Source organism: Myotis nattereri (genome assembly GCF_964212035.1).
Source record: "Myotis nattereri genome assembly, chromosome: 18".
Lineage (NCBI taxonomy): Eukaryota > Metazoa > Chordata > Mammalia > Chiroptera > Vespertilionidae > Myotis > Myotis nattereri.
In genome coordinates this window covers 772267-783867 of record NC_138093.1, presented here as the reverse complement: position 1 = coordinate 783867, position 11601 = coordinate 772267, and the positions used below count along the sequence as shown (strand labels likewise).

General features: G+C 54.7%; 5 protein-coding genes across 5 annotated transcripts; 3 read left to right on the top strand and 2 right to left on the bottom strand.

Annotated features, from left to right (window-relative positions):
- Positions 1–2213: 2213 nt before the first annotated feature.
- SCGN (secretagogin, EF-hand calcium binding protein) lies at positions 2214–5902 on the top strand (the record flags this gene model as incomplete). The annotated part of the gene is made up of 3 exons (XM_081113246.1): positions 2214–3026; positions 3786–3831; positions 5774–5902. The coding sequence occupies exons 1-3, from the start codon at positions 2971–2973 to the stop codon at positions 5900–5902; spliced, it is 231 nt and encodes a 76-aa protein (XP_080969372.1). The 5' UTR covers positions 2214–2970.
- Positions 5903–8596: 2694 nt separating this feature from the next.
- LOC308534391 (histone H2A type 1-C-like) lies at positions 8597–8989 on the bottom strand (the record flags this gene model as incomplete). The annotated part of the gene is made up of 1 exon (XM_081112880.1): positions 8597–8989. The coding sequence occupies one exon, from the start codon at positions 8987–8989 to the stop codon at positions 8597–8599; it is 393 nt and encodes a 130-aa protein (XP_080969006.1).
- A 294-nt stretch (positions 8990–9283) lies between these two features.
- Positions 9284–9667, top strand: H2BC1 (H2B clustered histone 1; the record flags this gene model as incomplete). Its single annotated transcript, XM_081112877.1, has 1 exon — positions 9284–9667. The coding sequence occupies one exon, from the start codon at positions 9284–9286 to the stop codon at positions 9665–9667; it is 384 nt and encodes a 127-aa protein (XP_080969003.1).
- A 293-nt stretch (positions 9668–9960) lies between these two features.
- On the bottom strand, positions 9961–10344 carry LOC308534368 (histone H2B type 1-A-like; the record flags this gene model as incomplete). The annotated part of the gene is made up of 1 exon (XM_081112854.1): positions 9961–10344. One exon carries the CDS (start codon positions 10342–10344, stop codon positions 9961–9963), a length of 384 nt encoding a protein of 127 aa, XP_080968980.1.
- A 292-nt stretch (positions 10345–10636) lies between these two features.
- Positions 10637–11032, top strand: LOC308534147 (histone H2A type 1-H-like; the record flags this gene model as incomplete). The annotated part of the gene is made up of 1 exon (XM_081112494.1): positions 10637–11032. The coding sequence occupies one exon, from the start codon at positions 10637–10639 to the stop codon at positions 11030–11032; it is 396 nt and encodes a 131-aa protein (XP_080968620.1).
- Positions 11033–11601: the final 569 nt, after the last annotated feature.

Genomic DNA, 11601 nt, shown 5'->3' with positions numbered 1-11601 from the left:
AACATCCTGACTTCTAACTCACGATCCGCCCCTCAGCGTCCCCTAATCTGCTGCGTGCTCCTCCCCGTGTGTCCTTTATCTGTGCTGTGTCATTCTTTCTGTTGTCACAGTTACCACATCTTTTCTCGTGCTGTTGAATGTCTTTACCATCATTACTCTGAATAAGCTTCTTATCTCTGCTTCACCGGAGAATTCTCTTGTTCTCTCGTTTGGGCGTCGTTTCTTTGTCTCCCCATTTTGGCTGCCTGTGTGGGTTTGCTCTAACTCGGAGTTCGGTGCGTGCGTCAGGGTTAATTAGTGCTGCGCGTGCCGGCCACGGCCGTGTCTGGGACCAGGGGCCTCGTTAGCCGAGCTAATGCGGGGAGCAGGAAGTCACTGCGGGGGGAAATGAAATCAGCCGCGACAGGAACCACTCGGCGCCACCCTGAGCTTCCGCCGGCCGCTGTGAAACCGACCAGTCACGTACACATTCGAACCTCCTTTTGAAAGTGATAGGAATTGATGGAAAATCGTACGAATCCCCCCAAAGTCTCTTCCTTCTCCTTCAGAGAAGCCACACCCTAGTGATGAAGAGACCAGGATGGCAGCAGCGGGAGCCGGGAGGAAGCCGGGAGGCAGTGGTTCCACTGTCGCCCAGGGAAGCGTTTAGAAACATCAGCGCGGAGTCCTCTCCCGGCCGTGCCCGGCAGGGTCTCTGTGGACGGGGCCACGGGAACCGTTTATCTGGGGTCGACTTCGGCTGCGTTGTTTGCTTTACTCCGAGTTTTTGGTTGGACAGGAGCCTCTCGGGTTAGTCGCCCTCCCCCACCCCAGGCCCAGCACCCCCTTCCCGGCTGGGAGGGCCTTCCACCTCCTGGGGGCTCCCAGCTCCTGCTGATCCTGTCTCTTTAAACGCCTTCCGGTGGCTCTGTCTCGGTTCAGGGTTCAGATGGTTTTCCCAGAAGGAAATCTCTGTATGAGAGAATGCAAGGCACCGAACCTGACCCCCCCAGTTCCATGACAGATGTGGGTACCCCTCTCCGCTTCACCCCCCCCCACATACTTCATTTCTAAATCAGGTCCAAGGGCCCTAACCGGCCACCTCCTCAACCCTTTAACTGGGAGCTCCCTCTAGGAAACACCTTGAGCCCGGCCAGTGTGGCTCAGTGGTTGAAGGTCGACCTATGAACCAGGAGGTCAGGGTTCGATTCCCGGTCAGGGCACAGGCCTGGGTTGTGGGCTCCATCCCCAGTGTGGGCCGTGCAGGAGGCAGCCGGTCCATGATTCTCTCCATCGCTGATGTTTCTCTCCCTCTCCTTTCCTCTCTGAAATCCATAAGAATATATTAAAAACAAAACAAACAAAACCCTTGAGACACAAGTTTGGAGGTGAGTCCAATGGAAGGGGGATGTTTCCTGTGAGTTTGAGAAGTTCTAAGGGTGAAGGCAGGGACCATGGACGCTGCCTACCCCCCAGCCCCGGCCCCAGAGGGAGAGGACCGGGAAGGGGGGGGACCGGAAGGGGGGGACAGGGAAGGGGGGGACCGGGAAGGGGGGGACAGGGAAGGGGGGCCGGGCCCAGGGCAGCTGTCTTCCCGGTCGCTCGGGCGGGCGGCGGGGCTTGGGGACCGCTGAGCGACACCAGGGCGCCAGCCGCAGACGCGGTGCCCAGAGCCTCAGAGAAGGTCCGCGAGGGAAGAAGCCGGCGGGGGAGGAGGCGGACGCCCGGAGTCGGTCCTGACCCAGGTGCCCAGGTTCCCGCCGCTCCGAAGGCGGTGCCGCTCGCGGTCAGCACCATGGACAGCGCGCGGGCCGCCGGGCGGAGGGGCAACTGGGGCGCCGCTGGCTTCCGGAAGGTCTGGCAGCGCCTGGACCCCGAAGGTGAGCAGGGGTGTCGCCGGGCTCACCCGCGAGGGAGAAAGGAAAGGTGGCCGGACACAGGCCGCCTGGGGTGGGGGGTGGCTTACCTGGGTCTCACCTGGGGTGCGGGGGTTCAGGGGGGGCGGGGCTTGGCCCCACTTTCCCAATGTGTGTGTGTATGTGAGAGAGAGAGAGAGGAAGAGAGGGAGAGAGAGAGAGAGAGAGAGAGAGAGAGAGAGAGAGAGAGAGAGAAAGAGAGAGAGAGAGAGAGAGAGAGAGGAGAGAGAGAGAGAGAGAGAGAGAGAGAGAGAGAGAGAGAGAGAGAGAGAGGAAGAGAGAGAGAGAGAGAGAGAGAGAGAGAGAGGGAGAGAGGAAGAGAGAGAGAGAGAGAGGAAGAGAGAGAGAGAGAGAGAGAGAGAGAGAGAGGAAGAGAGAGAGAGAGAGAGAGAGAGAGGAAGAGAGAGAGAGAGAGAGAGAGAGAGAGAGAGAGAGAGAGAGGAAGAGAGAGAGAGAGAGAGAGAGAGAGAGAGAGAGAGACCGTGTATATATGCGATCACAGCGTCATGTGTACCTAAGGCAGGGGCTCCCCTCCATGTGCTCAGGGTTGCTGAGTGCCTGGCTGTGGAACCCCGCTCTCAAAGGAGGAGGAACCTGATTGACTTTCAAAAAGACGCTGTCCCCCTCCCTCCCCCCAAAACTACGGAGAAGAACATGGGGCGCCCTGACACCTGCTTTGTCTTTGTTAATCATTAACCACAAACAAGCCATCGGAAATGCGTGCTCTGACCCTGCAAACTGGGGCTCGGTGCTCACATCTCTCTCATCATGGCTGTTTCTCTCTCTCTCCCTCTCCCTTCTTCTCTTAAATAAATAAAAAATATATTTTTAAAAAGCTCAGTTGAATGGGGCTCTCTGTTAGAATCAAACCTCCTGTGATGAGAGTGTCTGAGGTCACCCACGCACGAGCTGCAGCAAGCGTGCGGCTGTCGGACTGTTGCTGCTGATTTTATGTTCTGGGGACGAGGGGTGCCAAGCATGTGAGCCTCAGGGGGCAGAGAGGAGAGCCCGCCAGTGGCTGCCAGAGTGAGTGTCCCTGACTCATGCCCTCACCACCGTGTCCCCTCTGCTCCAGATGAAGCTCTTCGACAAAAACAAAGACGGCCGGTTGGATCTCAGTGACCTGGCCAGGTGCACAGCTGGCGGCCGTGTCGTCTGTCCAGGGTCAGCGTCCGAGGGGGTGGGGACCGCACACCCTTCTTGGTGGGAGGCAGAGGTCAGGTCTCCCCGAAGCCCTTCTCTTCGCGAAGATCCCGCAAGCTCTTCTCCCCAGACCACAATGCACGACCTTCTCATACAACGTCTAAGCCTTTGGTTAATTTCCAGAGTTTTGAAAAAGTTTGTAGTTGTTTTTTTTGCTAGTTTTCTTGTTGCTTTCATGGAGGAGAGAATTTTCATAACCTGGTATTGTGCCATTTTCCACCAAAATAAATTTTTTAAAAATATTTTTTAATTTATTTCAGAGAGGAAAGGAGAGGGAGAAAGAGACAGAAACATCAATGCTGAGAGAGAACTCTTGACCGGCTGCCTCCTGCACACCCTACACTGGGGATGGAGCCCACAACCAGGGCCTCTGACCGGGAATCAAACCTGGGACGCTTCCGTCTGCAGGCCAACGCTCTATCCACTGAGCCATGCTGGCTGGGTCACCAAGATAAATTTTTAAAAGTGTCTCTCTGATGCCTCCTAATCTCTATGAAAGTCTTTCCCAAGCAATGTCTGTCTTTGTGTGTATAGCCTCTAAATTCTTATTTTCCAAGCACCCATCCACCTGCAGAAGAATCTGGAAATTGCCTGCCCCTTCCTCGCATCCGGCTTATGAATTTGCTTCAACTGAGCGTTGATCGATCCTCATGTCAATTACCTTTTTTTTTTTTTTTTTCCATTTAGGATTCTGGCTCTTCAGGAGAACTTTCTTCTCCAGTTTAAAATGGACGTGAGTAGGGACATTTCTCTGGACGGGTTTCTGGCACATGTGGTTCTCAGGCGATTTGAGAGGGAGGAGGGAGAAAGGAAGGCATTGTCTTGTCTTAAACGTATTTGGAGGCTGACAAGTCTGACAATCAAGGGCGGCGGTTCTCAACCTGTGGGTCACGACCCCTTTGGCGGTCGAACGACCCTTTCACAGTTCCCTGATCCGTATAACCAGGGGGACGAGGCTCGCAATGCCTGCCCCTTGGGCCGTTATAAGAATCACTGAACCCGTGTGGACGAGGCTCTGAGAAACGTGCCTGACATAACCGCTGGGTGAGTGCTTGGTCAATACCACCAGGGAACAGATGTGTGTTAAATGTGAGGTTAAAGATTCAGGATAAAGGAACTTTGAAAAGATTAGATGCGTTGTCATAACTGGAACTTTAGCGAAGAAACGGAAATATTTCAATGTATGTCGCATTTTATAGACGTTCTCATAAATCGAAAAGTCTCACGTACAGACCACATAATAATTCCAACATGCTCACTCCATCGAGTTCCTCTTGATTTAAAAGATATATTTGCATAATGACCAAGTCATTGGCCAATCACAGAGCGGACCTAACATGTCCGCCTGGCTCTCAAAGGATTCACACGGCGCCCAAGTAACGCCTGTTCCCGGAATCCTGTTTGCGAAGCCAGTTGGGAAGCGTTTGTCACGTTAATGGTGTTGGCAGGAGCCAAGAGCTCAGAGCTGCTGCTTCCGATGTTGTCACAGGGGAGGCGGGAGGCGGGGTAATTTACAAAGAATTCTTTTAATTTCCGTGGAGCATTCACACCCTCAGAGAACATAAGCTGGAGCATGCCATTTCTTTCTTTCTTTCTTTTATTTTTTTAAATATATTTTTATTGATTTCATAGAGGAAGGGAGAGGGAGAGAGAGATAGAAACATCAATGATGAGACTGATTCACAGATCGGCTGCCTCCTGCACGCCCCGCACTGGGGATGGAGCCCACAACCGGGGCCTGTGCCCTGACCGGGAATTGAACTGTGACCTCCTGGTTCATAGGTTGACGCGCAACCACTGAGCCACACGGGCCAGACCGGAACATGCCATTTCTGAGCCTGTGTGCAGTCCCCAGAGCACGCTGAGGTGGTCTAGTTGCCTGATTTGTTCTTCAGCTTTTCGCTGGAAAGAAATGATACTTCGTGATGGAATCTCTTCTCTTTCAGAGTAAAACAGGAGCCCTGGAAGGCCCCGAGGTGGATGGGCCCATCATGCACTGGGGCTGCCGTCTGGCCCTCCGCTGTTTGTGTTGGGGAGCCGGGGCTGGGAGATGAGGCTGAAGGGACGTCTAGGACGTGGCCTATTCAGCAGCCTCTGAGCCCCTGTGGGACCCACAGTCTCCTCTCAAGGCCGGTGGTGGCTTCAGTTAAGCGGAGCCCCCGTAGGTCGCTGCCTCCTTTAGGAGTCGTCGATTTCACCAAAGGAGCACAGTGCCACGCCTTTGTGACAGCTGCATTTATTTATTTTTAAATATATTTTTACTGACTTCAGAGAGGAAGGGAGAGGGAGAGGGAGAAACATCCATGATGAGAGAACCATGGATCGGCTGCCTCCTGCACACCCCACACTGGGGATCGAGCCTGCAGCCCGGGCCTGTGCCCCGACCGGGAATCACACCATGTCCTCCTGGTTCCTAGGTCGACGCTCAACCACTGAACCACAGGGGCGGGCAAAGGCAGGCTTTCTGTGAGCACTGCCCTGGGGACAGAGTCCTCCGGCCTTTAGGGACCTGCTGAGGGAGGAGCGGCCCTCGGCCACCCTGGTGCGATGAGGAGGGGCGTTGCTCCCCGGGGGGGCCTCTCAGGAGCAGGGGTCCCCGAGCTGGTGAGCCGCAGGGAGGGGGCCTCCAAGGGCGGCCACTGTCTTGCCTGTGGACGGGTCCTTTCTGTCCTCAGCCCAGTGTCCGCGGGGCCGACCTGGAGAGGCTCGGGGAGAGCCTTCTGCGTCACTGCGACGCGAACCGGGACTGGAAGATCCAGAAGGTGGAGCTGGGTCTGTGTCTCGGGCTGAGGAGCAGCCCCTGACCCGCAGGCGGCTCTGCTCTGCGCTTGGCGTGTGGCCTGGTGTCTGTGCTTCGCTGTCGGGGGCACCGCGAGTGAACTCTGTAGCAGACGGTGTGGGATTTGTCGTGAAAGATGTGGCCCCTGTTTCTAATAACTCGGTGATTTTCAAACCTCCCTCCCCCTTCCAGGATCCCCCCCCCCCCCATAAGCCTCTGTGAACCCTGTCATCCCCCCGCAGTGATGGGGCAGGGGCAGCGCACCCACCCTGTGCTCTGTGCCCTCCCGTGACCTTCTGCCGCGTCTGCCCGCTGTGCCCGCTGTGCCCGCTGTGCCCGCTGTGCCCGCTGTGCTGTCTGCAACTCGACTCTGACCTGGGAATAAACCTGCAGCGGCAAACGGACATGCGTTTGTGTTGTGACCCTTGCAGTGTCTGTGATGGTTTGACAGCCCCACTGCTCCTCTCCCTGGAGCGGGGGAAGGGCAAGGCCCTGGTGGGAGCACCCCGGCCGTCCTTCCTGTTCTCAGGTGCCCTGAGTGTGGCAGGAGGAGGGACTTCAGGCCCGGCCAGCTTGGCTCAGTGGTTGAGCGTCAACCCATGCGCCAGGAGGTCACGGTTGGATTCCCAGTCAGGGCACAGGCCCGGGTTGCGGGCTCGATCCCCAGTGTGGGCCGTGCAGGAGGCATCCCATCTATGATTCTCTCTTATCATGGATGTTTCTATCTCTCTCTCCCTCTCCCTTCCTCTCTGAAATCAGTAAAAATATACTTAAAAAAAAAGAGGGACTTTATTCAGGTCGACTGTTCACAAGACCAGGAGCCGCACCACAGCCCCGGCCGGCAGCATCCGCCTGAGTAAGCCGGGTTCTCCCGTTGGTCCCGCCACGCCAGGAGCTGTGCGACTTAACTTCTCCACACTTTGTGCAAAGTCGGAATAAAGAAGGAGCTCGTCAGACACTCGGGGAGACTGTGTGGAAACACCCTCCTGGGCTGGCAGTCCGGGTTTAGGGGCCAGGGAGAAGCTTCTCTCGCTCCCCACCTCCTCCTTTGCTGTGACAGCTCCTCTCCTTGGTCCTCCATACTGGCCTGGGGGTCGCATGTTTTGCTTGTTCAGAATTGCAGTTCCTCTGCTATTCCCGAAGAAACTCAGTCGCTGTGCAATCACTTTTGTTGTTTAACTTAAAAAATGTTTTTATTTTTTTAGGGAAGGAGGGAGAGGGAGAGAGAAACATCCATTGGCTGCCCCCTGTGCGCCCCCTCTGGGCAACCGGGGCATGTGTGTTCTTACCAGAACCGAACCAGTCACCTCGGTGCAGGGGACAAGGGCGCTCCACCCACTGAGCCACGCCAGCCAGAGCTGGTTTCACTTTCAAGCCTGAACCTGTTAACAGGTGTGTTCCAGGTTTCTCATTGTGAAGTCACGCCCTCTCTCCCCTGTCCACACTCTGTGCTTCGGCAAGTCTGGGAGTTAAGCTACCTTGCTTGATGGGGAGCATCTAGATGACATTTTTGATATTCTTGTTTAGGAAAATTTTCACATATCCCTACTCGCTCAGTCATTTATATCATTATTCTGATTTTTAAAATGTCACAGTTTAAAGTTACTGGCAATGTTCTAAACATCTAATTCGTTCCAATATCTGTGCAAGTTTTATCTTCTAAATTTTTCCTTCCTTTGTGCCTCCTCCAATTGTATGCCTTAATACTTATGTACATTAATTCAAGAGATAGTTTCATACTTAATTACCCCTAATTAACATATTATGTAGTTTATTCTCTAACTTTATAGGACTTTAAATCTTCACACCTGCTTCTATACATGTCTGTGTAGAGTGTCCAGCAATATGTTTTTTTAGCTAATCAATTAGATTCTTTTTCTTGGAGATCAGCTAAACTTGAATTCTGTACAGTAATTTTGTATTTGACAGCCTAAATGTTCACTTACTTTCCAATTTGACTTGGTATTTGCAGTGGAAACAAACTAAAAATGTCTCTTCTTTGTAGTTAAAACTTCTGAAAAGGACCAAAATTCCCTAATAATTTCAAAAAGTTATGATGGAAGAATATGCCACAGTCCAGCCTCTGAGGATGACTAGATTCTCTCCATCACATGTGGCATCAAGCTCATTTTTGAGATACATTTTGCTTTACATTTTAAGAAAATTCCATTTACTAAGCACGTGTGTGAAGTCAGTTATCAAATACACTGACCCCGTTACCACATGGTGAGGCTGACTTGCTGACTCCTGGTTACTGCTGTCTAAAGACCTCATAGGAACGGTACTAGCAGGTTTGGAGGGACGCAGCCTTGTCAGATTGACTTTCGTCCTGTCGACTGCCACAAGCTAACCTGGAAGCTACGACATTGTTTATTCTAACCCGTCACTTAGCTCTATTTACCTGAGCCTTAATGTAAGGCTTCTGCTCACATCAGCTCAGGAAGGGGGTGTCAGAGGGCTAGAGGACGTTTCTTCCTTCTCCCAAGGGCTCCAGTAGCTAAGCTGGCGGCTGCCAGGGCCCAGGAACCTCTGCTTTCCAGCCTTAATGTTAAAGGACCCGCTATTAGAACCAAAGGTCGTCTCCAGGTGCCGTGTTTCCTAAGGAGCTCGCCAGAGAACCACACAAGCCCCGCTTTCTGCGCTGTGACAGCCTTTACTGAGGATCTGAGTGGCTCTGAAAAGAGCCTTTGGTTTCTTTCTCTCTAGATGTTCAGGGTCCTCACTTGCCCTTGGCCTTGTGGTGGCTCTCGGTCTTCTTGGGCAGCAGCACGGCCTGGATGTTGGGCAGCACGCCGCCCTGCGCGATGGTCACACCGCCCAGTAGCCTGTTGAGCTCCTCGTCGTTGCGGATGGCCAGCTGCAGGTGGCGCGGGATGATGCGCGTCTTCTTGTTGTCGCGGGACGCGTTTCCTGCTAATTCTAAGATCTCGGCCGTCAGGTACTCCAGCACCGCCGCCAGGTACACGGGGGCGCCCGCCCCAATGCGCTCGGCGTAGTGGCCCTTGCGGAGCAGCCGGTGAATTCGGCCCACGGGGAACTGCAGCTGGGCTCTAAAGGAGCGAGATCTGGCCTTGGCGCGGGCCTTGCCGCCCTGCTTGCCGCGCCCGGACATAACTTGAGATGGTGGTAGCAATAACGGGAAATCTAACCAAAACACGCCACAGAGGGCCTATTTATAGTCTGCCGTAGGTTGTGACTTGCCATCTGATTGGCTGACTGGCGGACGCTTATCCAATCAGAAAGCAGTACTGAAATCACCTCATTTGCATACACGTCACTGCCATTATCCAATCAGATGGAGCTGCCCAGCGGTCAGTTGAAGGCCACCCTATAAATACCAGGCTTTGGGCCACCAGCCGCTGTTCACTGACCTGTGTCAGTTGGAGTGTGGGGTTGAGCACGCACCATGCCGGAGCTGGCTTCGAAGGGCGCCACTATTTCCAAGAAGGGCTTTAAGAAGGCCGTGACCAAGACCCAGAAGAAAGAGGGCAAGAAGCGCAAGAGGTGCCGCAAGGAGAGCTACTCGATTTATATCTACAAGGTGCTCAAGCAGGTGCACCCCGACACCGGCATCTCGTCCAAGGCCATGAGTATCATGAACTCGTTTGTCAATGACATCTTCGAGCGCCTCTCGGCTGAGGCGTCGCGCCTGGCGCATTACAACAAGCGCTCGACCATCACGTCCCGCGAGATCCAGACGGCCGTGCGCCTGCTGCTGCCCGGCGAGCTGGCCAAGCACGCCGTGTCCGAGGGCACCAAGGCCGTCACCAAGTACACCAGCTCCAAGTAGGCGCGCGAGCACGTGGCCTGACTCCTGAACCCAAAGGCTCTTTTCAGAGCCACTTACACTTTCTAAAGGGCTGTAAGGTTTTTAGTTGTGCACCATTCAATGGCTAGTTTAGCTGGTAAGAAATTGCTGTATTTGTGGTTCACATTTGGGGCAAATATCACTGTCCCCTATAGGCAGTCAATGGCCAGACTACCAATATGTTTAGCTAGGTACAAGACAGCTCTTTTTCAGGAAATATAGGTGGCTCTTAAAAGAGCCTTTGAGTTAAACGGTCACCTGGTGGCCGAATCCTTTTATTTGGAGCTGGTGTACTTGGTGACGGCCTTGGTGCCCTCGGACACTGCGTGCTTGGCCAGCTCGCCGGGCAGCAGCAGGCGCACGCCCGTCTGGATCTCCCGGGATGTGATGGTTGAACGTTTATTGTAATGCGCCAGGCGCGATGCCTCGCCCGCGATGCGTTCAAAAATGTCATTAACAAACGAGTTCATGATGCTCATGGCCTTGGACGAGATGCCGGTGTCGGGGTGCACCTGCTTGAGCACCTTGTAGATGTAAATCGAGTAGCTCTCCTTGCGGCACCTCTTGCGCTTCTTGCCCTCTTTCTTCTGGGTCTTAGTCACGGCCTTCTTAAAGCCCTTCTTGGAAATAGTGGCGCCCTTCGAAGCCAGCTCCGGCATGGTGCGTGCTCAACCCCACACTCCAACTGACACAGGTCAGTGAACAGCGGCTGGTGGCCCAAAGCCTGGTATTTATAGGGTGGCCTTCAACTGACCGCTGGGCAGCCCCATCTGATTGGATAATGGCAGTGACGTGTATGCAAATGAGGTGATTTCAGTACTGCTTTCTGATTGGATAAGCGTCCGCCAGTCAGCCAATCAGATGGCAAGTCACAACCCAGGGCAGACTATAAATTGGCCCTGCATTTGCCCTGAGGGTGTCTTTTCCACAGCGCCGGACATATCCAGCGTCATGACTGGGTCTGGAAAGCAGGACGGCAAGTTTCGCGCCAAGGCTGTATCGCGCTCTTTCCGGGCTCAGCTGCAGTTCCCCGTGGGCCGCGTGCATCGCCTGCTGCATAACGGCAACTACGCGGAGCGCATCGGCGCCGGCGCATCCGTGTACCTGGCGGCGGTGCTGGAGTACCTGGCGGCCGAGATCCTGGAGCTGGCGGCCAACGCGGCGCGCCACAACAAGAAGACGCGCATCGCCCCGCGCCACCTGCAGCTGGCCGTCCGCAACGACGAGGAGCTCAGCAAGCTGCTGGGCAAGGTGACCATCGCGCAGGGCGGCGTGCTGCCCAACATCCAGGCCGTGCTGCTGCCCCAGAAGACCGAGAGCCACCACCAGAAAGGCCAGCGGAAGTGACCGGCATCCCGGGAGAGGAAAAGCTCAGAAACCAAAGGCTCTTTTCAGAGCCACTCACAAGGTCAGAAGGAGCTGAGGCCAGACAGTGACTGACAAGCCCTGGCCGGTCTGGCTCTGGGTAGAGCGTCGGCCGCAGACTGAAGGGTTCCGGGTTTGATTCCAGGTCAAGGGCACGTGCCCGGGTTGCGGACTCGATCCCTGGTGGGGGTGTGTGTGCAGGAGGCCGATGATAATGATTCTTGTCATTGATGTTTGTCTTTTCCTTTCTCTCTGAAATCAATAAAAACATTTTTAAAAACTGACTGAAGAGTGGAATTGACCCCAACCAACCCAACAGGACTCTGGAACTAGCCTGGCTGGGACAACGAGCCTCAGGCCGTCCGCTCTGGTGTGCGAGACACTGGGCGGTGGAGCACACGGTCCCGGAGCCGCTCTTCAACACTAGACGGCAGTCCTGGCGGCAGGAAGGCCTTTCCCACGGACAGACTGACCCGGGACGCCCCGGACAGCTGTCAGCAGGGAGTGCGGGGTGTCTGTCCGATAAGAAGGGACCTTGATCTCCTGGGCGT